The 22,603-nt window shown below is 38.2% G+C and overlaps 2 protein-coding genes across 2 annotated transcripts; both read right to left on the bottom strand.

The window, feature by feature from the left end:
* Positions 1 to 1,091: 1,091 nt before the first annotated feature.
* Positions 1,092 to 3,965, bottom strand: LOC136253681 (uncharacterized). Its single transcript, XM_066046341.1, has 3 exons — positions 3,887 to 3,965; positions 1,929 to 3,837; positions 1,092 to 1,854 (listed from the first exon to the last, which is right to left on the bottom strand). Exons 1-3 carry the CDS (start codon positions 3,963 to 3,965, stop codon positions 1,092 to 1,094), a joined length of 2,751 nt encoding a protein of 916 aa, XP_065902413.1.
* A 3,591-nt stretch (positions 3,966 to 7,556) lies between these two features.
* On the bottom strand, positions 7,557 to 18,609 carry LOC136253680 (TPR and ankyrin repeat-containing protein 1-like). The gene is made up of 3 exons (XM_066046340.1): positions 16,326 to 18,609; positions 14,739 to 15,371; positions 7,557 to 11,723 (listed from the first exon to the last, which is right to left on the bottom strand). The coding sequence occupies exons 1-3, from the start codon at positions 18,603 to 18,605 to the stop codon at positions 7,557 to 7,559; spliced, it is 7,080 nt and encodes a 2,359-aa protein (XP_065902412.1). The 5' UTR covers positions 18,606 to 18,609.
* Between the last annotated feature and the right edge of the window lie 3,994 nt (positions 18,610 to 22,603).

Here is a 22,603-nt window from a genome sequence, read left to right as displayed (position 1 = left end):
GCCTTTAAGTAAACAAAACCTAACTACTAAACGATACTAGTCTAATTCTTACTATTCACACTGGCTAAACTCGAATCTGGTGGCATGACAAAACTGGTTACCACAATCGAATGTAAAGGTTAGTATTATTTAGAATATATTTGTTTTATTGAGTCATTGTCGAAGTGGACTACAGTTTAATCTGGGCTAAGGTGGCACCAGACTAGTAAGGTGTATAAGTACGTTTATATATATGTAGACTAGAGTTGTGGCCACCCGCGTTGGCTTTTTCAATCACCATTGGCTGCTTGTAAACATTATACGTATTGGTGACGTTATGGCCCACAATCGACCTTTACATGTCAGGCTATAAAAGAATTCGAGTGATCTGTGTAGTGTCTTTCCACCTATTAGGTGAGGTGTCGTAGTGGTCTTCGCCACCGGCACTTGTGCTATGCTGCACAAAACCGCAGCCAGTGCAATATCTGTATATTGCACTGCGGTGGGTGCATTATAACTTATAATGCACTCGTTGTGGTCTACAAAACCACAACCAGTGCGTTATAAGTTATAATGCACTCGCTGCTATAAGTTATAATGCACTCGCTGCGGTCTGCAGCAGTGCAATATACAAATTATGGCACTGGCGGTGCCTTTGAACTGCCCACGCAGAGTGGTACATTAAAGAGCCATAATTTGTATATTGCACTGCTGCAGACCGCAGCGAGTGCATTATAACTTATAACGCACTGGTTGCGGTTTTGTAGACCACAATGAGTGCATTATAATTCATAAATGGCTCAGACCACGAAGTGGTTGCATGCTATTTAGAATTGTATGAAGAAGGTGAAGTTGAACATATCAACGGTGTTTGACCAGTTTTCTTAAAATAACAGCTATGTTTACAGCTCAAAAAAAAATTTTTTTAATAAATAAAATCTATATAGTCCCACAATCGAACCCACCAATTGACCTTTGATTAGCTTGAGAAAACCTACAAGGGTGGGTGGGTGGGACCGTTGATATGTTCAACTTCACCTTCTTCATACAATTCTAAATAGCATGCAACCACTTCGTGGTCTGAGCCATTTATGAATTATATTTCAGAAGGCTCAGTCTCTCATATCAACGGTGTTGTTTGTAGCTGAATTGGACAGAACTGCTCTACCATATGACGGATTGTCAGATGGTTTATAATAAAATTTCTGAAACACTGACTCAGAACTCCAGTCAGCTGCCTTAAGAATGTCATTGGTGGTAATGCCAACTTTTGCAGCTGCAGAGGAAGATGCACCTCTGGTGGAATGTGCTGAAAATATTGCAGTGTCTATCCCAGCTGCAGTTAACACAGCTTTAAGCCAACGAGCCACTGAGCTGGAAGTCACAGCCTTGTATGGCTTGATGAAAGAGATAAACAACCTTGGCTCATTGTCACGGATGGGCTTGGTTCTATCCTCGTATGCTTTAAGAGTCATTACTGGGCACAATGTAGGATTTTCAGGTAAGGAAGGAAAAAAGAAATGAGCTATCTGTGAACCTTGCCTGGATTGCTTTGCTAACACATTAGGATAGAAACACACACCATCTGGTTTGTGTACTCTTCTTTTCAAGTCTAGCTGAGATAAATCTGCTGATCGTGAAGGGCGTGTAAGGGCAAGCAACATGGCTAATTTCCATGATAGGTCTTTCAAGGGCAGGGATTGATTTTCTCCCAGACCTTCTAGATAATTCAGCACAGTCTGGACATTCCACGTGCTAGTATATCTAGGTAGTGGAGGCCTATCATGGAAGATTCCCTTCAGTAGTCTGGATATTAGTGGGTGTTGTCCCACATTATAACCATCTACTTTCTCATGTACTGACGAAATGGCAGATCTATAGGAATTTATTGAACTGTATTGGTACCCTTCTGCACACAGCTGTGCCAAGAAATTGGCAACATTGGTTACAGGTCCAGAAAATGGATTGAAAGACCGTTCAACACACCAGCTATGCCATTTTCCAAACAGTGAGTCATAGGACTTGTTTGTTTTGGTCCTCCATGACTTGAGGAGCAGTGCTGTAGCTTCTTCTGAAAGGTTCTGACTTCGGAACTTATTCCTGAGATGTGCCATACGGCTAACTGAGGAAGAAGTGGCATGGGATCTACGCTGATTGGCTTCCTCGGTGTTGGAATGATTAACCGAGGATGGTCTATCAACATGTTCAGAAGTGTTGGAAACCATGGTTGTGCCTTCCAGACAGGAGCTACTAGCACTACTTGAGTCTGTTGGGATTGTACTTGTGCAAGTACCCGGCCCACCAGATTCCATGGGGGATTCGCATAGCACTTCATGGCAGTCCAGTCCTGGAGGAATGCATCTGTTGCCAGTGCATAAGGATCTGGCCGCCAGCTGAAGTAGTGTGGGCACTGGGTGGACAGTCTGGATGCAAACAGGTCCATGTCTAGGGGTCCATAGAGGGTGGTGATTTTCTGGAATATCACAGGGTTCAATTTCCAGTCTGTCCTGTCCAACATTTCCCGAGACTCTGTGTCGGCTATTGTGTTCAGTGCACCTGGCAAGTGTACTGCTGTAATGTGGATATTCCTTTCCAGGCACCACATCCACAGGTTCCTTGTGAGCATCACCAATTCCCTGGAGACTGTTCCTCCCAGGTTGTTTATGTAGGCTACTGCTGTGGTGTTGTCGATTCTCAGTAGGATGGATATTGAGGTCTTGGACTTTGCAAAGGTTTTGGTTGCCAGAGTCGCTGCAAGCAGTTCGAGGCAATTGATGTGCATCGACCGTTCCTGCTGGGACCAAGGTCCCCCTGTTCTCTGTCTGGAGCAGTGGGCACCCCATCCCTCCAGGGATGCATCGGATTCGATCACTAGATCTATATCCCTTTGTACAAGTGTCTTGCCATTCCACCTGCACATGTTGCTGTCCCACCATTCCAGCTCCTCCAGACACTCTTGTGTCAGAGGAACTTGTGCTTCGTAGCATTGAGAGCTCTGCTCCAATGTGTTGGTTAGAGCCATTTGTAGGTAGCGATAAAACAGGGGCCCTGGAGGAAGGACACAATTTGTAGCATTCATCTTGCCCAGTAGTTGTGCAAGCATGCGGGCTGAGACTGATTTTTGCCTTGCTAGTTTGCGAGCCTCTGCTCGAATCTGTTTGATTTTGATTGGAGGAAGCCTGATCTCCATTGCTACTGAGTCCACAGACAGGCCCAGAAATTCTATCACCTGAGCTGGATTCAGTACTGATTTCTTGGTGTTTACAATAAATCCCAGACATTGCAGGAGGTATAGCATTCCAGTCACCTGGTCTAGGATCAGGTCCCTGGACTCTGCCAGAATTAGTATGTCGTCGATGTAGGCTAATAGCCGTACACCTCTTTCCCTGAGAATGGCAAGTGCTGGTTTTAGGGTTTTTGTAAACACCCAAGGAGCTGAGGATAGGCCGAAGGGTAGGCAGTTGAATTGGTAGGCCCTCTCTTTGAAAATGAACCTGAGGAACTTTCTGTGGCTTGGGTGAATGGGTATTGAGAAAAAGGCGTCCTTTAGATCTATTTTGGCTAACCAGTCCCCCTGTCGCAGGATGTCTTTCAATGTATGGATGCCCTCCATCTTGAAATGTTCCTTGTTTACAAAGTTGTTTAGAGATTTGAGATTTATTACTGGGCGTTTCCCTCCATCTTTCTTGGGAACAAGAAAGAGGTTCGAATAAAATCCTGGTTGCTTTACCGGTACTATCTCCCCTATTGCCCCCTTCTGTAGTAACTCGGTTACCTCCTCTGATATCAGGTGAGTCTGCTCTGCAGAGTATTGAGGACAGTGAGGTATTACAGGTTGATGTGGCATTGAGGAGAAATCTATCAGATAACCCTGGATTGCATTTAGGACCCACCAGTCCTGTGTTACCCTCAACCAGTTTGGTTGGTAATGAACTAGTCTCCCTGCTGGGGGATGGTTTACTAGTGGGGGAATTATGCCCAGGCATGCTAGGTGATTTTTCAACGTACTTTTGAAATCTATTATCAGAAAATTTTGAACATCTGTATGCGTCAAAGGGTTCATTTGTTCCACTGGGGCCTCTGCCCTTGCATGGGACGTCTGTATCCTCGGCCACTGTGATTTCCTCCCCTTCTTGGCCTCTGGCTGTACTGGTATCCCCCCCTGCTGTTGGGGGGGACATTTCGAAAAAACTGATGCTTGTTGTCCTTGTGTCCAGGGAGGTGGAATCTCATGGCCTTGACTTGGTCCACCAGCTCTTTGGACTTCTGAGCAAAGGCTGGCCCAAATAAGGATGGGGCAGCATCAATGAAGTTGTCATCCTCTTCAGTTAAAGGGAGGAGTGCTTTGTTCATCTGAGTGATGATCTTAGTCCTCCTCATGTGGTTAATTCTGGCATTTGCATTGCCAACCAGTTCAATGGCTGCCTTTGCAGCATTAACCGCCTGTCTGTGTGTGACATTGTCACCTTTGGCGTCAGCCTCAACAATGGCAGTGAGAGGTGCCATGGCATCTAGTACAGCGCTTTGAATTGACCCCAGTTCTCTATCTGATGCCTTTGCAGTCTGGGAAACCTCCGGTTTCATGTAGGCATCAAGCACTGATGTCCTTGTGGCTGGGACTTTGGGAAGGGCATAGGTGTTTCTAGTTGTCAGCCGATTTGCACTTTCCAATCTCTTGGAGCATTTCTCTTTCAAGAAGGCTGCTGTCTCACCAGTGACTTCTGCCAGTCTGGTTGGTGGAGCAGTCTTGGCAGTGCGAGTCTCAGTATCTGACTCATGAAAGACTACTTGTTCTTCATAGTCTGGGTCGTCTGACAGATCTTCCCAGTTCCTAAACTTTGACACTGGGCTAGGTGTTCTACTCCGAGAACGAGATCTGGAGTGTCTTGTTCCACACCGGGAACGTGAATGACCCCTCCTCTGTGATCGCGAGTAGCTCCTACTCCGGGATCGTGATTTGCCGTCTCTATGGCCTGTTCTACTCCGAGAGCGTGCCTTACTTGGGGAGCGTGTTATTCCACTTTCTCTGCTCCGAGAGCGTGGTGATCCTCTACTCCGAGAGGGAGATCTGCTCCGGGAACGGGAGACACGTGGAGAATATCCTCCTCTACTCCGAGAGCGGGATCTACGCCCTCTCCGAGGACTGTTAGATCTGGTTCTACTGGTTCTACTTCGAGAACGGTGGCGTCTCTCGCGGCTTCTGGAGCGACGAGACGATTTATTCTTCTTTGATTTTCGTCGTTTGATCGAGTTCACATCTTCCCACAGTGATTGAAACTGGTCAGACAGTTTCTGAAGCGTCGCATTGATGTCAGTCATCGTTGAAAGTAGACCGCGTCGTTCTTGAGCTGTCACACGTGTTCTAGCTAAGAAAAAGGTCGATTGGTGGGTTCGATTGTGGGACTATATAGATTTTATTTATAAAAAAATTTTTTTTTGAGCTGTAAACATAGCTGTTATTTTAAGAAAACTGGTCAAACACCGTTGATATGAGAGACTGAGTCTTCTGAAATATAAGTTATAATGCACCGACCGCAGTGCAATATACAGATATTGCACTGGCTGCGGTTTTGTGCAGCATAGCACAAGTGCCGGTGGCGAAGACCACTACGACACCTCACCTGATAGGTGGAAAGACACTTCACAGATCACTCGAATTCTTTTATAGCCTGACATGTAAAGGTCGATTGTGGGCCATAACGTCACCAATACGTATAATGTTTACAAGCAGCCAATGGCGATCGAAAAAGCCAACGCGGGTGGCCACAACTCTAGTCTACATATATATAAACGTACTTATACACCTTACTAGTCTGGTGCCATCTTAGCCCAGATTAAACTGTAGTCCACTTCAACAATGACTCAATAAAACAAATATATTCTAAATAATACTAACCTTTACGTTCGATTGTGGTAACCAGTTTTGTCATGCCACCAGATTTGTGTTTAGCCAGTGTGAATGGTAAGAATTAGACTAGTATCGTTTAGTAGTTGGGTTTTGTTTACTTAAAACGTCTATTTAGCTACTTTTTTTCGCTCGAGGGAATCACTATGGCGATTAGTCTGGCGCTTAGTCTATATGGCGATTGAGTGATCACGCTGGTATGTTGAGCACTACATAATGAGAGTCGAACAGCGAATGCAGGTTAGTGATATAACCCATAGCGTACTAGCTTTCAATATCTAGGTGGCTGCAGTACTGCAGGGTGAACGTCATCGCAACGTCCGGCTTGGTTACCCACAATCGATGTTAGAAACCTGGCCTTTATAAGTGTTACAGCTGTCTTGTGAGACTCTCCCCACCTATTAGGTGAGTAGTACATAACAGTTATACAACGTGCACTCGTGCTCTGCCTGTATAAACGCACTTGCCTTCGGGCCTAACGGCCTTCAGGCTCGTGCGTTTATATCAGGCAGAGCACTCGTGGCCGTTGTATAACTATATAATAAACAAATGTAAGACTAAACTGAAATTCAAATAAGAAATTAGCAGTTAAATTTTAGTTAAATTGGAATGTATTTTGGTCACCATTCAATATATATACCTGACCAGCCATGTAGCATAAAGTTAATTTTACAAAGACTTAAGAGGAAACTGACCATGTATTGAAATAGTTTACACTATCCATGAAATTTTGAATCTAGTAAATTTGGAGCATTTTTATGTTAAAAATCTGCCAGTGGCTGGTATGCCCCCAGCACCTATAATTCACTATATACCAAATCTAGAAACCACCTTGGAAAAACATGGATATGCCCTTGCATACTGTATATATGATACTATATGGCATACCACTGAACCGGCACTATATATGTGCTTATGCCTTATAAGTTATGTACACATACGCACTGTACATCAATTAACAGTTGTGGATCATTATGTTTTGTAATTAATATATGTGACGGAAAATCACCCTTATTGTCATGCCTGAAACAATTAGAATTTTTGAAACTAGCATGGTGTAGCAGAAAGCACTATTCAAATATGTAATTCTAAAATTTTTTTTGTAATTCAAGGTATCTATGGTTTATTCTACCCTTAACTGGGTAGGAATTTTAACTCATAATGCTGTGTTTCAGAATCAAATATTAAATTCAATGTGTTGAATGTGCCCGTAAGTGTGATATTCCAAAATTCGGTCACACAGATTTAATCTTACAAATAATTATTTTTTGCATGTACCTCCGATGTACAATGTTATTGTTAATATGCAACAGAGGTAAATGCAAAACAATTATTATGCATTGCATGGATTGATACATGTAAAAATTAGTTATTTACAAGATTAATGCGCAACTAAAGGCATATAGAAATTTCTCCATATAAGCACACAGTTTGTTATAATTACAACAGTAGAGACTAGAATCTCTTAAAACAACTGCTTGTGCAGGAGTCATATATACTGAAATACATTAATTGTTACTTCCACTTGCTCAGTTATTACATTACTACTGTGCAATATAACTCCGTATAATGTTATGTATAAACCCATACAACTTCACAAACTGTGTGCAGCTATAACTAAGCGTGTCAAAGTGTTAGCTATGTACATATATTCACCGTGAAAGTGTTTGTACTAGTCAGTCAGTTCAGAAGCCTTTAGTTGGACATAATATGAATTAATTAATTCTGCTAGTTCACCGCCACACTTTTCTATTATCATTTGGCCATTTTGCCACAAAAGATTTTCTTCAATATTACATGCACTTCTTCCAAAGTTTACCTTACTGTCCATTATTTTATGAATCTGATGTTGTAAAATAGTTTTACTGCCACCCTTTGTCAAGGTTATAAGTGTTTCAGCTTCTGCTACTGTTGATTCATATTTACTTTTGATCTTGTGATATTCTTTGTAGTGACTTTCCATAATCACATGTTCTTGTGAGACTAAATGGTGCTCATTTCCCAACTCATTAATATTAACATCACAAATTGGACAGTGGTCTGACTGAATTGTTGTGTCAACAACAGAATCAGTTGCTAGGGGAATGTCTCTATAAAATTGCATTTCTTCAACTGGAAAATGTTCTTCATTAGTGGTTGTAGCTTGAAAGGCCATTGTATCATAATCAGTATCATCTATTTGTTCAAAGTCTGTATAATATCCCATTTCTGTCACTGTATAGTCTTCATCACTGATGTCATCTTGAAAGGATGTTGTATTATAATTAACAGTAGTAACATAATCTGTTAGCTCAAAATCTGTATGAGGTTCCATTTCTGTTGCCTCATAGTCATATTCATCCATGGTTGTATCTTGGAAAGCACTCTCTGTTTCATACCCATGTGTGTATGGACCAACATATTGCCCATCATATGTCATTGGATAATATTGACCAGGCTGTACTCCAGGCATTGGCAAATATGGAGCAATCATTGGTGTACCATATGGTATCATTGGTACCATGGATACAGGAGGAATCATTGTAATTTGAGGAGATTGGAAGAATTTTAAACTGTGTTGATGATATGCATTGTATGAAGTTGCATTAAGTGGTTGTGTTAGCACAGAGGAAGATAAAACTGCACTGTTAGTAGCAGTAGGAAACTGCTCAATATTACTGAGTTGCTGACTAGAATATTTAGTGGACTCACATGGCACATCATTAGCATTAAACATGGTTGCATCACTTTCTCTTTCATCGTTTGTGTGAAAGTATCGACTGCCTGTTGTTGAGGGTGGCATAATTGAACTTTCAGTTATGACATCAACAGTATGTTCACTGTCTGCTGTAGGTGGAATAATAGACAGGGACGTGGATAGTGCAGCTGGTGCATCAATGAAATCTTGGTTAATGGGTAACTGCAACACTGAATGTGATGATTCATGCATCTCCTTATGATTAGCTTTAAACTTATCATATGAGTTTAATGGATGAGAAACTGTGGCTTCCAAGGATGTGGGTGCTGTGTTTGGCACACTTGTAATAGTGTCGACACATGGTTGAGTAGTCACATTCGGTTCTGGAAGTGTATCATGGATAATGTGTACATTAGTATCAGTAGTATGCTCTGCCTGATCATTGGCATGTGGTTTACTCAATGGTTTTTCAACTTTATAATGTTTGGTTGTTCCAATCTTCCCAAGAGATTCCTGATTTTGTTTCATTGTAGTCTCATTTTTGGTCCGCCACTTATTACTACATTGCTGTTGATACTGGGTATTGGGGTACTGACCACTTTGCCATCGTGTATTGCATACTTGCTGCATACCTTCTAATTCTTGAATCTGTATGCTCTTAAAAATTATCTTTACGTTCTTGCTATCAAATTGAAGGCTTACCAAAGAGTGCTTATAACGTTGTTGAATCTTAAACAATATAGAAAATATACATTGAATATAGTTGGAATTCGTTATCCTAGTTGTTGACAGCTGCTTGACAATATCATGCAATTCTGGAAAGAAATCATTTAATTGCAATGCATTTTTCTTCAAAACTAAGTTGAGTATCTTACATAGAATTTGGTAAACCTTTTGTCGATTACTGGGGTGCATTATAGGGTATAGATTTCCAAACAGGCACAAGCACAACTCCAGACACCGTTTGAATCCATTGTTAATCACAGTAGCAGAAAGCAAAGCAGCATACCTCAAAGCATTAAATGATTGTACCACACGACCTAAAAGAAGCCATAAAGTTTCCTGCAGCAGATATCTTGCAGAGTCAAATACTTTTTCCATATATACACTTTCAGCACTTGTATTGGTTATTGAATTTAGAAGTGTATATTTTCCAGCAACAATAGCATCAAACACAGTTAAAGTATGTTCATATGATTCTGGTAGCAACACATGCAGATTTCTCTTGACATTAGTAACCTTTAATGATCCTAAAAGACCAGTGCACACCACTTCCAGTACAGATATTAAATTCAGTACTTTTAGTTTAGGCTTTATTGACTCTGTCTTTACTATTGAAAATAGTAATCTACGAATTACACCTTCAGCAAAACCCATAAAATTGCCGTTTTCCAGCTGCCGACAACAGCGTAGCCATTTGAAAAATTCATGGGAGTATCCAGACTCTGTTTGTGCAAGTACGCCTGGAATTTCATCATGTTCCTTTGATTTCTCATCTTTATGCTTCTGCTTTTTGCCTTTTTTCTTTTCAGTTTTACATCGCTGATCACTGATTTCTTCCTTTATTGTGTTGTTTTCTTTCAATTCTGTTTCTTTCTGCTTTACTTTAGTCCATTTTGCTTCTTCTTCCTCCAAACATCTTTCTAATTCATACTTAAGACTACAATTAGTCAATTTACAAATACGCCAATTGAATAGAAAAGCATTGATGTTACCTTTTATTTTGCTGCTAAATTCCATCTTAGATTGTAAACATTTGCAAACACTTCTAGATCTTTTCACCATTTCAACTTCTTTTCTAGAAAAAGGTAAGTAATAACTCCACTGTGGAGAAAAAATACTAACTATCCTATCACTTCCATAGTTTAACAATGACTCCCAGTCATCAATTCCTATTAAATTACAGTCTCGCATGCTGTTACTGTTGTGAGAACTTGCAACTTCAACTAGTTTTATGCAACAATGAAGATACTCTTGTATATTACCAACTCTGCAACAAGTCTCTGCAAAATTTCTCTTGTCAGATTTTTTGTCAATAATTAAATTCAATTGTGTATATTTATCAGAATTAAGTATTTTATACAGAACTGTTTCTAATTCCAGTTCCTTCCAATTATCAACTATAACACAAAAATGTTTTGTAATCATATTATTTAAAACATGTTGATTAAATTGTATCATACCATCGCAATCTCGAGATTTACAACATTTTGATAGCCTTCGCATTGCAAAATATTGGGATGGAGATGAAAAGTAGATGTCTTCAGACTGTTCAAGTTGATAAAACTTCCTACATTTTGAAAGCTGCAAATTTTTTGTCAACTTTCCAGAAGATTTTATTTCATTTAAGATGTCTTGTGCATATTGCATGCAATCTGTAATGACACCAATCTTTTCCAAAGTAGCAGTGATTTCGACCTTCTTTAAGTCAAAGTTTGGCTCCCTGAATTTGAAGGCTGCATTTAAAGCTTCAATGGCACCAAAATGATTATTTGCATGCTTAAACCTTTGGCATACATTGAAACACTCGGTTGGATCCTCTCTTAGTATTGCACACATTAACCATACTAGTAGTTGTGTATCTACAGAGGATAATTTTGCACCTGCCTTTTCAAGATTGTTGGCATCTTCAAGTTTACATTCTTTCACATAGTCTTCTTTACCTTGTAGCTTTTGTTTCACAGCATGTAAAAGGAAGTCACAGTGAGTTGAACTGTCTCCTAGCTTTTCAGCTACTTCTGCACCCCTTTCAAATAATTCCCAACCTTTAAATAATCTATATATCTCACTGTAATTCTTTTCAGCAATTAAAAGTTCTAAAGCTTCATCTTTTAAATTTGCCCTTTTCAACAGGCTTACTTTATCTCTAGATTCAGTAAAAAATTCTGTGCAACCTTTTGCTTTTCCAACTTTATTATTCCTTAAATAGAATTCTGCTGTTCGTTGGGCAATAACATTAATTGAACACCCGGGATCAAGAGGCAAGCTGTTCTCACCATTTGTGTAGTCCATAGCAAGTTTGAGGGCTTCAGGGAGCAAATTTCCTTGTGGATCTAGTAACAGGGACTTAATAGCTTTGTCTACTTTACCCTGTTTTTTATATAAATCAGCAGCAGCTTGAAATTGACCATCCCGTTGATAGGCTTTAATTGCATCATCAACCTGTAACAATGCATAATCCTTCTAAAAGGAAATATAATGTTGGGCCAATGTGCAACCAATAACATCCATACAATGTGCTTCATAAGCATGCATTTGTACTGTAACTATAAATAGATCAAGACACACAGTAGTGTGTTGTATGGTCCAAGAAGCCGGTGAACCACACCAGGGTTATATAAAAATATATGATTTTCACAGGTAAATATGTAACTTGGTGATCCCGCGATCGGAACCAATTTTGCTGTAGAGATGCCCGGCAGTCCACATACCAAATTTGAAGGAAATTTCCCCAGCCATTTTTGAGATACGAGCAGCCAAAGATTCATATTTTTCTTCTACTACTACTTGTCTTCACATGCTTTGCAAATCTGCCATAAACACAAATGTGCACTCCAATTAAGCTCAAATTTGGCACACTTAAAAGGGGTTATTAAAGCAAATCTCAGTATTGATTTTGGTGGAAATCCAATCAAGATTCACCAGTTATGACCAATTATTTGTGTAAAATAAGATTAAATTTCTATCACACCTACAGGGTAAACCGCTTTTTAAAATTGGTCTGTAGCTAGATTAACCATTTTAGTAGAGCCTTTTGGTGACTTGAAAGAAATCAAGTCTTGGATTAAGTCCACAAAGATACAATGCAAAAACCAACAGTGTGTAACAATCACGAGATCGAGTTTTATTAATAAAAAACATTGCAAACTGCTTATAGGAATGAGCTGAAAATCGGTGTATAGCGTGGATTAATCGTTGTAGAATAACATTTCAGTGATTTAGAAGAATTCATCATGTCATACTACAAAAACCAACCAGTCTATGTACATGTAACAAATGCTTGATCAAACTTTAATAGTGCAGTCACCTTATTACATTTAGTTAGCAGCAAGTCATCCTGTAAAGAATTCAGCTATAACAAGTGACCATAGAGAGTTCAGAGCTACAAAGAAGTCATTCTGTAAAGAGTTCAGCTGCATACGCTGATGTCACCCTGTAGGGAGTTTAATTATGTTACAAGTAGAGAGTTCAGCTACAAAACAATCACCCTGTGGTAAGTTAAAAGTCACCTCATAGAGAGGTCAGCTACATCAAGTCACCATGTGAGTTCAGCCACAAAAGTCACCTTGTAGAGAGATGAGCTATATACAGTTTATCAAGTCACCACATAGAGAGCTCAGCCACAAAAAAATCACCCTGTGAAATTTCAGCTACGGACAAGATCAGGTCACTATGTAGAGTTCAGCCACAAACAAGTCACCCTGTAAGAGTTTAGCTATTGTAAGTTACAAGCAGGGGCGGAGGAAGTAGTTGATATGAGGGGGGGCTGGGCTGACCCATACTTATGGAAACGATCTACATTGTCTCTGGTTTGATAAGGTGAGACCAAAAAAAAAAACGTCACAGCCAGCTGAGAATAGCTGCCCATCTCACCAGCTATGCATTTATAGCTGATAAACTACATAAAATCCCTACATAGCTCACTACACACTGCTCTAATACTGTGACTGCTTTATTAGAGTGACTGCTCTATTAGAGTATCTCGATTTTTATCGCGGTTTTCAGCCCCACAATAATTTCGGCGTTATATCATTCTGAGGGGGGCTTCAGCCCCCTAGCCCCCCCTTTCCGCCGCCTATGGTTACAAGTCACCCTGTAGAGAGTTGCAAAACAATATGTACATATCAACATACAAAATACGTTTTTAAAAAATACACACATAATCAAATGCAAATTCTTTATCTTCTTCCTGTAGCAAAGAAAAAGATACGTAAAAAGAAAGATTCAAAAAGCTGGCCCTCTGGCCAGTTTAGGTATATGAGTGATATAAAGTGATATCTAATGCCTATCATTTTAAATTAATATTCACATGCAAGTGTAAGGTTTTACAAGCTACCGAAGTGCAATAATTATATGTTAGTTTGTTGCTAATTAATATGGACCTACAGTAGGTAGGGAATAATTTTTGTACTTTACATGATAATTTTGCTCCCCTTGTTTAAGTACTATTTTTTTTGTAGTAATCATATACACTTGCTAACCACATTAGGGATCATGGAGGTTTGGGTTTTTCTGGCCAAAAATATCACCCAAAAACTAGCTTCATATTACCTTCCTGCAGTATTGGTTATTAGCCCAATAGTGCTTTCAGTACTACCTTAAATGCTTCCAATACACTACTATTAAAAAAATACTCATGGAATTTTCTACTGCCTGCCTGCTTGGACACAAAACAGATAAAGGTAAGTGCAATTGTTTATGCAAAGTTTTAAATCCTGCTTTATATGTTAATTTTATTGATAGCTTTGTTCCACATAAAGGCACTCTCTTTATAGCTAAGCTAGTGTGAGTCAAGATAGAATTTACAGGGGTGTACGCAGGAATTTTGAAAAGGGATTCCACTACAGCTGAGTGACTGCTATATTAGGTTGTCTGACTGCTTTATTTGAGTATCTCAATCTTCTAACCAAAATCATAATTCTGAACAATACTACAAGTGTTGCTATCATATAAGAAACTATTATTAAACTAAGATAAAAGTTGTCCTGTTCCATGATAGATCAGTGTTCCAGATTCTGGAACCCCAAAGTTTCAATTTCTTATAATGCTTCAAGTAGTGTGAAAAATCCTAAAGGGTTTCCTGTAACCCCTGGAAACACCCTCCTGGGTACGCCCCTGATTTATGCAGCAACAATTGCAAAATACATACTTATGTTAAACAAATACACCAACCACAAAAAACCTTTTGACATATGTACATACTGTATGCAAGGAAATTTTGACGTAAGAAAAATTTGACGAATTCAGACTTCAGCAGATTTGATGAATATAACGTTGATGAAAATCAAGAAATTGTAGGCAAAACCTGTACTTTTAAGGGTGCTTATAAACATTTGACGAATTTAAATTTGACGAATTAAACTGATTCATCAAATTTTTTGACGTCAAAATTTCCTTGCGTACGGTAATATACAAAAAATCCTTAAGTTTACCATTTTCTGTATGGCATTTTCTTACTTTATCAAGTTTGATAAATAATAAAGCTGCTAAGCCATACTCACTGGCATTGAATAACCATGATGCTGCCTTTTCAATCCATTTTATAGACAATTGTAAATCAAAGCAATTCAAAAAATTCATTGCAGCTCTTAAGAAGTAATTTTTCATTTCTGTAACATGACGTTTGTTTCTTGATTGCTTTCCCTCATGTATATTATAGTAAGCTTTGGCTTCTTGGACCAAATCTTCCATTCCGGCTTTCTTGTAACAAAAGATTGCTGCCTCCCACTTATTTTTTTCTCTGTAATAGTCACCTTTTTGTTTCCATTCTGCAGTGGAAGATTTTTTTGTAAAGACCGTCTCCCCCCCACTTCCATCACTAGTAAAGGATGCTGATAATACTCTTACTAAACCGCGTTTCTGAAAATAATAAAACATTGCTGACCGTTTGTCAGGGTTAGAATCATATATCCAAAGGTTGCATCTAGCCCTTGTCAAAGCCGTATACAGTAGCTTCAACTCTGAATTGAGCATTTTATGTTTGCACTCGTCAAATTGTATTGGTTGAGGTTTATAAGCACTTTCTTTACTGCATATCAGCTTTGGGTGATCTTCAAGGTACTTGACTACCACCCGCCATTCCTCATCAGCCTGAAAAAGTAAATAATCAAATCTACATAATCTTTATATGCATGCACACTATGCAGGCACAGATACAAGAACTCAAACAAACTATAGGTAGCAACAAAATTAACTGAGTCTTGTTACATTGCGACTCAAGCTTTCTTGCATGGTGGTAATTTCAACATAATAAATTACATTGCTTAATTGTAATATTGATTTTAAATGTTATAATTCGTTACACTCTGGCATAATATGCAGCTTTCTAAATATTTTATTTCAGATTAACAATTTTTATTCAATTACTACAGTTCATTCATGGTAGGTATAAAGTTATTTTAGTACTACTAGCACTGCACTACTGATCCATGCCCTATGACACTGCTTTCAAAGCAAATTTGACCAATGCATAAGAAGGAAGGTACCTAAGCCTTTAAATAGGTCCGTATTTAAATTTTTTACTACATATAATGTTCCCAGCATATACACAATAAAGCTATGTGATAATAGTGAAACCTATATCTCAATAAGAGACAGCCATTTTATCTTGATAATTGATATTATCTCAATAATGATGTGACATCATAGGACTATTTTGTAAACAAAATATTATTTTACATAATTGTTTTGCTGACATAATGGATGTTAAGTCAGAAATTTTATCACTTTCCCAACTAGTTTGACACCTTCCACAATTTTTTCATCTGACTGTGGTTGATTTACAATAATTATATGGATTATGAAGATTTACTATTACGTATCTCAATAAGCAAATTTGTTATCTTAAGGTACCTAGATAATTTTTATCTACATTATCTCACAGGATGTGTTTTTTTGGAAGTTCCTATTAAAACCCACATTCTTCATGCTTGTTTTCCACACTTTATAACCTAGATAAACTCCATTTACTTGATTTATACATACTTGAATAGAAACATTTATACATGATTGCTCTTACAACTACTACTTGTTACATAAACATACTTTGGAATCAAAGAAGAAATCATATAACAAAACATCATCAAATTCTAGGCCTTTTGATTCAAATACAGTCAACACAATGGCATCCAACTCTTTGCGGAGTTTCTTTTTAACACCATCAAATTGAACAATAATGGCTTGCTTGGCACCAAACTCGATGGCAGATGCTTCTCTCTCATTTCCTGTTAGTAACAGAGAAAGATCACTGTAGTTACAGGACAATAACAATACTGGCTTGGGTCCTGGAAACATTCCTTGATCACTGGGGAGTTTGTCAAGAGATGACCCAAAGAAGTGCATCAACAAGTCAATCACGCTTGCAGCAAGTTGTAGAATACCGGAATGTGACCGAAAATTCTGAGTTAATGTATGCAATTTAGGAACCTTAATTTTAACTTTCTGCCCTTTAGAAGTATCCACGTGTTTACTGATGTAATGAAACACTGATCGCAGGTCACTGAACCTAAAGGATACACCTCTCATGATGCTCTGGGCAGTGTCTCCAGTTAGGAAAAGTCCATTAGGCCATCGACAACATTGTAAGAGTAATGTCAACTCTGCTTGAGTAAAGTCTTGTACTTCATCAATGTAGAACTGATGGATACACCAGTTGATGTCATCAAGCTTTGAGAGCCGCTGAAACAAATTGAAAACCAATTCACACTCATCAAAACAGTTATTCCATCTTTTTATCTGTTCATATTTTTCAAATAGTTTGTAAACTAGGTGTTTCTTGTCAGCAAAATTTGGTGCCATCTTGTGGCCAAGATTCTGATATTCATCAAGTGACAGATAACCATTAGCAGTTTGCAGTGCCTGAAATGAGCCCTTGATAAAGGACCTGATTTCCATCCAAACAAGAAGGGGGCTAATCTGTGTGCTATCACAAATGCGCTTTGTCACCTGTGGCCACAACACATCACAAAAGAAATCAGCATCTATCTTTTGCCAAGTTTTGCGTCTAACAGTGATGTGCTGCAACTGCTCACCAGTATCTATATTACTGTCACTATTATCTAACTCCTCCATCATGGTTAAATCTTCAGTATTCCCATCACAACTGTATTCGATTTCAATTGCCAGAGAGCCATCTGGATTTCGAGGAAAGAATGGAGTATCGTCATCAAGTGAATTATCTAACAACTGAAGCCATTCATAAGTAGTGAGAAACAAAGGGTATGCATACGGATTTAAATCTTGTAAAGAATGTAGATGGCATTTTTTTTCAAACTTCAAGTGTCCTTGTAATTTGTCAACAGTGTGTGCCATATCATAAAACTTTTCCTTAAATTCAGTACAGAGAACATTGTTCTTAGTGATAAAAACTTGCTGAAGATGATCAAAAGTAATGTATTTAACAGGCTTTGGTTCATTGCTTAATACGTTATCACTATCAGATTCTGCATTTAATTCCTTAGGAAAATTGTCTGTGTGTTCTTTGCAAAATTCATAAGCACCTTCATCTGCCTCATCAAATTTTGGTCTAGGTATCTCACTATCCATACCTTCTGTCAATACAGCTGTGTTAGTATCACAGTTTGAAGCTGGTGTATCATCCTCATTACTTAAACGACGTGATGCATCATTAGATACTTCATCATGTTGGGTAAAATCATCAGTGTCATCTTCAAACTTGTTTTCATCTTCATCTTCAGTATTAGTGTTTAGCTTATACTTTATTAATGCTTCTCGTGGAATGCAGGGATCAGTGGCAGTTTCCCAGTAGCACTTAAACTGGTTCCACAACCTGTACAAACAACATGTAGTCTTACCCGTACCACTTCGACCCAGTAGGAGAATGGACTCTGAATGGTCTAAATTGATAATCTCATTTTCTTTGGGCCATCCCTTAAAAGGAAAATCCATTCTAGACTTTTGTGTTAAAATGCTTTTAACAAATTCATTAGAAAATGAATAAAATGTTACAACATTGTATTCATTATCTTTAGCACTCGCAGGTGGGTGATAAGAATAGCTGGTATCATGCTGATTCTCATCAATTACATCATAAAGGTGAGGTATTTTTTCTCGTGTAGCTTGTTCACCTGGGATACTGGACAATTTGCGACAAACTAAATTCTTTTTGATAACACTTTCTAAACCTTTCACATTTGACTTTTCTATCTGCTTAATACATGTATCCAATTTGTCATGATCTAGCACCAAACTCCATATTCTGATTACATCTGAGTATACCTCTGTTGGTAGATCATTATGACAATGGGTTGGCTTTGAGGAGCAGCGTGGAGAGAATGTCATGGCTTTTTCCCATATAATTCGCATTGATTTGTTTATGCGCAATTCAAAAAGCTTATCAGTACCAACCAATGGTTTACAAAACTTATAATGCCATTCTCCTTCTGCTAGACGATGAATCTTAGAAAAAACTAACTTTCTAAAATTTTCATCTTGTTCTGCTAATTCCTTCCAAAAAGTTTCAGTGCACTCCACTTCCCAAGCACAGTCTTCAAATGATACTGTTTCTTGAGCCAGTTTATTTCCATCAAAGACAGCATTAGTGGCTCCGTAAGTAGCAGTGACTATGTTAGTAGCAGCAGGGTTGTTGTTTATCTCATTGGTGGTGGCTACAGTTTTGGAAATGTCTCTTTGAGAAGTAGTGGTCATATCAGTGGTGGTTACTACATTGATGGTGGCGGTTACGGTGGCTACATCAGCAGTGGTGGCTACATTAGGGGCAATAGCAACATCAGTCAAGGTAGATACATCAGTGGTATCAATGGTTGTGATGATGTCTGCATGAGAGTTTGCATCTGTATTAATGGTGGTAGACACATCCTTAGCATTAGGTTTAATGTGTTTAACAGAAACTTTATCATTTGCATCCATTTTCAACTCAGAATCTTCATCTGACTGAAACAATGTTTGGTCAGTAATGCAACATATCTTTTCAACTTTAATTTTTAGTTTTTTTAGTCGTTGAACACTAGTCATTTCAGAATCATCATCATTGTCTTCAGCAGCTTTAGTACCAGATGGCTGTGTGTCTTTCATTGCATCATCATTTGTAAGCTGAATACTTTTGTTGCTACTAATGTTGTGATCTGCTTGATTTTTACTTGTATCAGTAGTTGGGGTACTAACCATCACCTTCTCTGTTTTACATTCTAAAATACTTTTTAATTTTTTTCGTTTGCGATTACAGCACTGCAGAGCAGTTTTTCCATATTCATTTTTAGTACTCAAGTCAAAAGGATATCTAATAAGTACTTTAAGGACTGCTTCACTGAACTCAGTGTTAACAGAAACTACTAAATGGTGAGGTAGTTGACCTTTGTCATCAACCAGTTTTGGAGGAAGTTGCTTGTAGGAGTCAAGTACGTTTTGAAGAATACTCATTTTATCTGCAACAAAAGTATACAGTACATACAAGTGTAAAAAATGATATAGATAGAATGCACTGACAAAGTTTCTGTGATTTAATAATTGATCTCTGTATGCACATATATATATTATACTGCTATCTTGTCCACATTATCCTTGTGTAGGTTTCTAAATTTGAATAAGGACAGCACATTCTACAACCTTGTTAGATACAACTACACTGTAGTTTAATGCAGGACAGTTTATTTGGTGAATAATCTATTAAGTTACAATTAGTGAAATGCTGCCAGTGAAGGACAAAGACCAAGAATTGTTCTGACACTGTCAGCAAAGATGATCAATTGTAGCAAACTATCTAATTGTGAAATAGGTTATTTAATTTGTTGACAGTGTTATAATAGAGTCCCCAAAGTAGTTTTGTACTACAAAATAAGGTATGTAGCAGAAAGGCCACATTAACTACTAGTTTTTCATATGCACTGCATATGTGACCGGATTTGCGAAAAGGTACCTTTTTCACACACAAAATTTGACCCATTTTTTTGGACTTTAAAGCTTCATAATTTTTGATCATGGCATATAATTGCTTGAAATTTTCAAAGAATGTAACTACAGTATTTGGCTACATTTTGATACTAAAAGCAAGTTAATTGGTATGAGGAGTTAAATGTTACATCATTTAGTTTGCTGGAATGTCAAATGTGTGGAAAAGGTACCTTTTCGCAAATCCGGTCACATATAGTAATGCAATTAAGTAGGTGAATTTTTACAGAATATATGATAGTACTGTATCAAGACACACGGTAGTGTGTCGTGTGGCCAAGAAAGCCGGCAACTACACCGTGAGTATATTTACAGGAAGAAAGAAAACAGCTTTTCATGCGTGCATAACTCCATGGCCCCTTCTCCAAAGCACACCATTTTTGCATTATAGCTGTCCCCCAAGTAGGGTACGCCACACAGCAAATTTGATTAAATTCACAACAGCCATTTGTGAGATATGGGTGTTCAAAATTTTGTTTTAATTTCTTTGTTTTTTCTTCTTATGCCATACGGGGGGGGGGGGGGGGGGGGCTATGGGGGCTTCGATTTCTTTTTGCATACTTTGCAAAAATTGCTATAAAATGCAAACGTGTAACTCGATTGCCTCGATCTTTGGCACAAATGAAGAGTGTGTAATGGTGGATTCACGTACCAAGTTTGATGAGAATCTGAGCAATATTCAAGGATTTATGAGCATTTATTCACGTAAAAAAAACCAAACTTCTATCACGGCTACAGGGTAAACCAAGTAAAGAAATAGCTTGAAAATTGGTGCGTAGATAGGCTGATCATTGTAGCAGTGCTGTTTGTTAGTTTGAATAGCAATAGAGTTACAGCGACAAAGTTATAAAGCAAAAACTAAGCAAGTGTAAAATCAAAGGATCGAGATACTCTAATAGAGCAGTCACCATGAGGTAAAAAAGGTATGCAAAAAATGTCGAAAAAAAGCTTACCAGAGTTCGAACCAGGGACCTCCATACCTAACACCTGCATCCTTAACCACTGAACCACTGCTACCTTGACTGATCACCTCACTTAATTTCTGCTTTATAAATGATATTCTAGTTGAAATCTGCTTATAATCAAACATTTGTAATTTCATAGATCTACCAATAGAAGTACTAGATTGTTCTAGAACATTCTATGTATGTTCTATTAGAAGTACTCAAAAATGTGAACTCTATTAGAGTATTACAATAATATTATCAAATATTGAATTAAATCATGCAATGAAATACATGTATAAGTCTGTCTTCAATAAGCATCAATGTATCTACATACAAAAGAAGAAATGTCAGTAAAAACAAACCTCAAAGTCAGTCATAGGCTGGTTTTGGGGCCTTATAAAGTACAAAAAGAAGTGAAATCCACACAAAAACAGCCAAGCTATGAAAAAATGGTGCGGCCTTAAAAAGCCTGGGTGAAAAAGGTTGTGAAATCAAAGGTGGCGGCCAAGAAATGGCTGCAATGATGTTAATGCTAAAAAAATTTAATAATGGCTGTGTGCATTGTTAAAATTTACTAGCATTAACATCATTGCAGCCATTTCTTGGCCGCCATGCACTTTTGATTTCACAACTTTTTTCACCAGGCTTTTTTAGGCCGCACCATTTTTTCATAGCTTGGCTGTTTTTGTGTGGATATTAGGAATCATGGAGGTTTGGCCAAAAATATCACCCAAAACTAACTTCACAATACCATCCTGGTGCCTTGGCAGCATTTGTTAGGTATCAAAAGTGCCTTCAGCACAACCCTAAATGGTTCCAATAGGTAGCTTCAAATTTAAAAAAAAAATCAATGGAATGTTCTACTGACTGACTAACTACCTGCCTGATGCTTTCAGCCAAGCGTAACTCGATAATGGCTAAGGCTACAGGCTTGATTTTTTCACTGTTTGACGTTGCTTCATTCCTAGATGTGCCTTTTGGCATACTGCAGTATGTAAAATACATGCATCATGGACTTACCTTTGTCCTCCTTTGTGAGTTTGTGTCTCATTTCTTTTCACTGACTGCCCAAAGTGTTGATTCGCGGCAGTGTGATGCATGGCTTCCCATTTGTAAATGGGAATTGTCCATATTTTCCGCAGTGACTGGATTGTTTACAGAGGTGTTCTTCATTTGTAGCACTGTGTAATGGGTTGAACATAGCTGAAAGTGAAGCATAATAGCCACTTCACTTTCAAGTCAATAACTGATAGCTGGGGCACGGGTTCAGACGAAACATTAACTCTGGTGCCATCCTTTCTTTTGATGTAGTATGTGCTGATTCACCAGTCATAATAATGTTACAAAAAAGTAAACAAACAAGTATAAGGAAAAATTAAGAAATTTTAAGTTTGATTAGGGATCATAGAAACCATGACTGAATTAGGGATTGTTCACTAGTATATCTGC

The sequence above is a fragment of the Dysidea avara genome, chromosome 4 (genome assembly GCF_963678975.1).
Source record: "Dysidea avara chromosome 4, odDysAvar1.4, whole genome shotgun sequence".
NCBI classification, from domain to species: domain Eukaryota; kingdom Metazoa; phylum Porifera; class Demospongiae; order Dictyoceratida; family Dysideidae; genus Dysidea; species Dysidea avara.
This window is presented reverse-complemented; position numbering and strand designations above follow the sequence as displayed.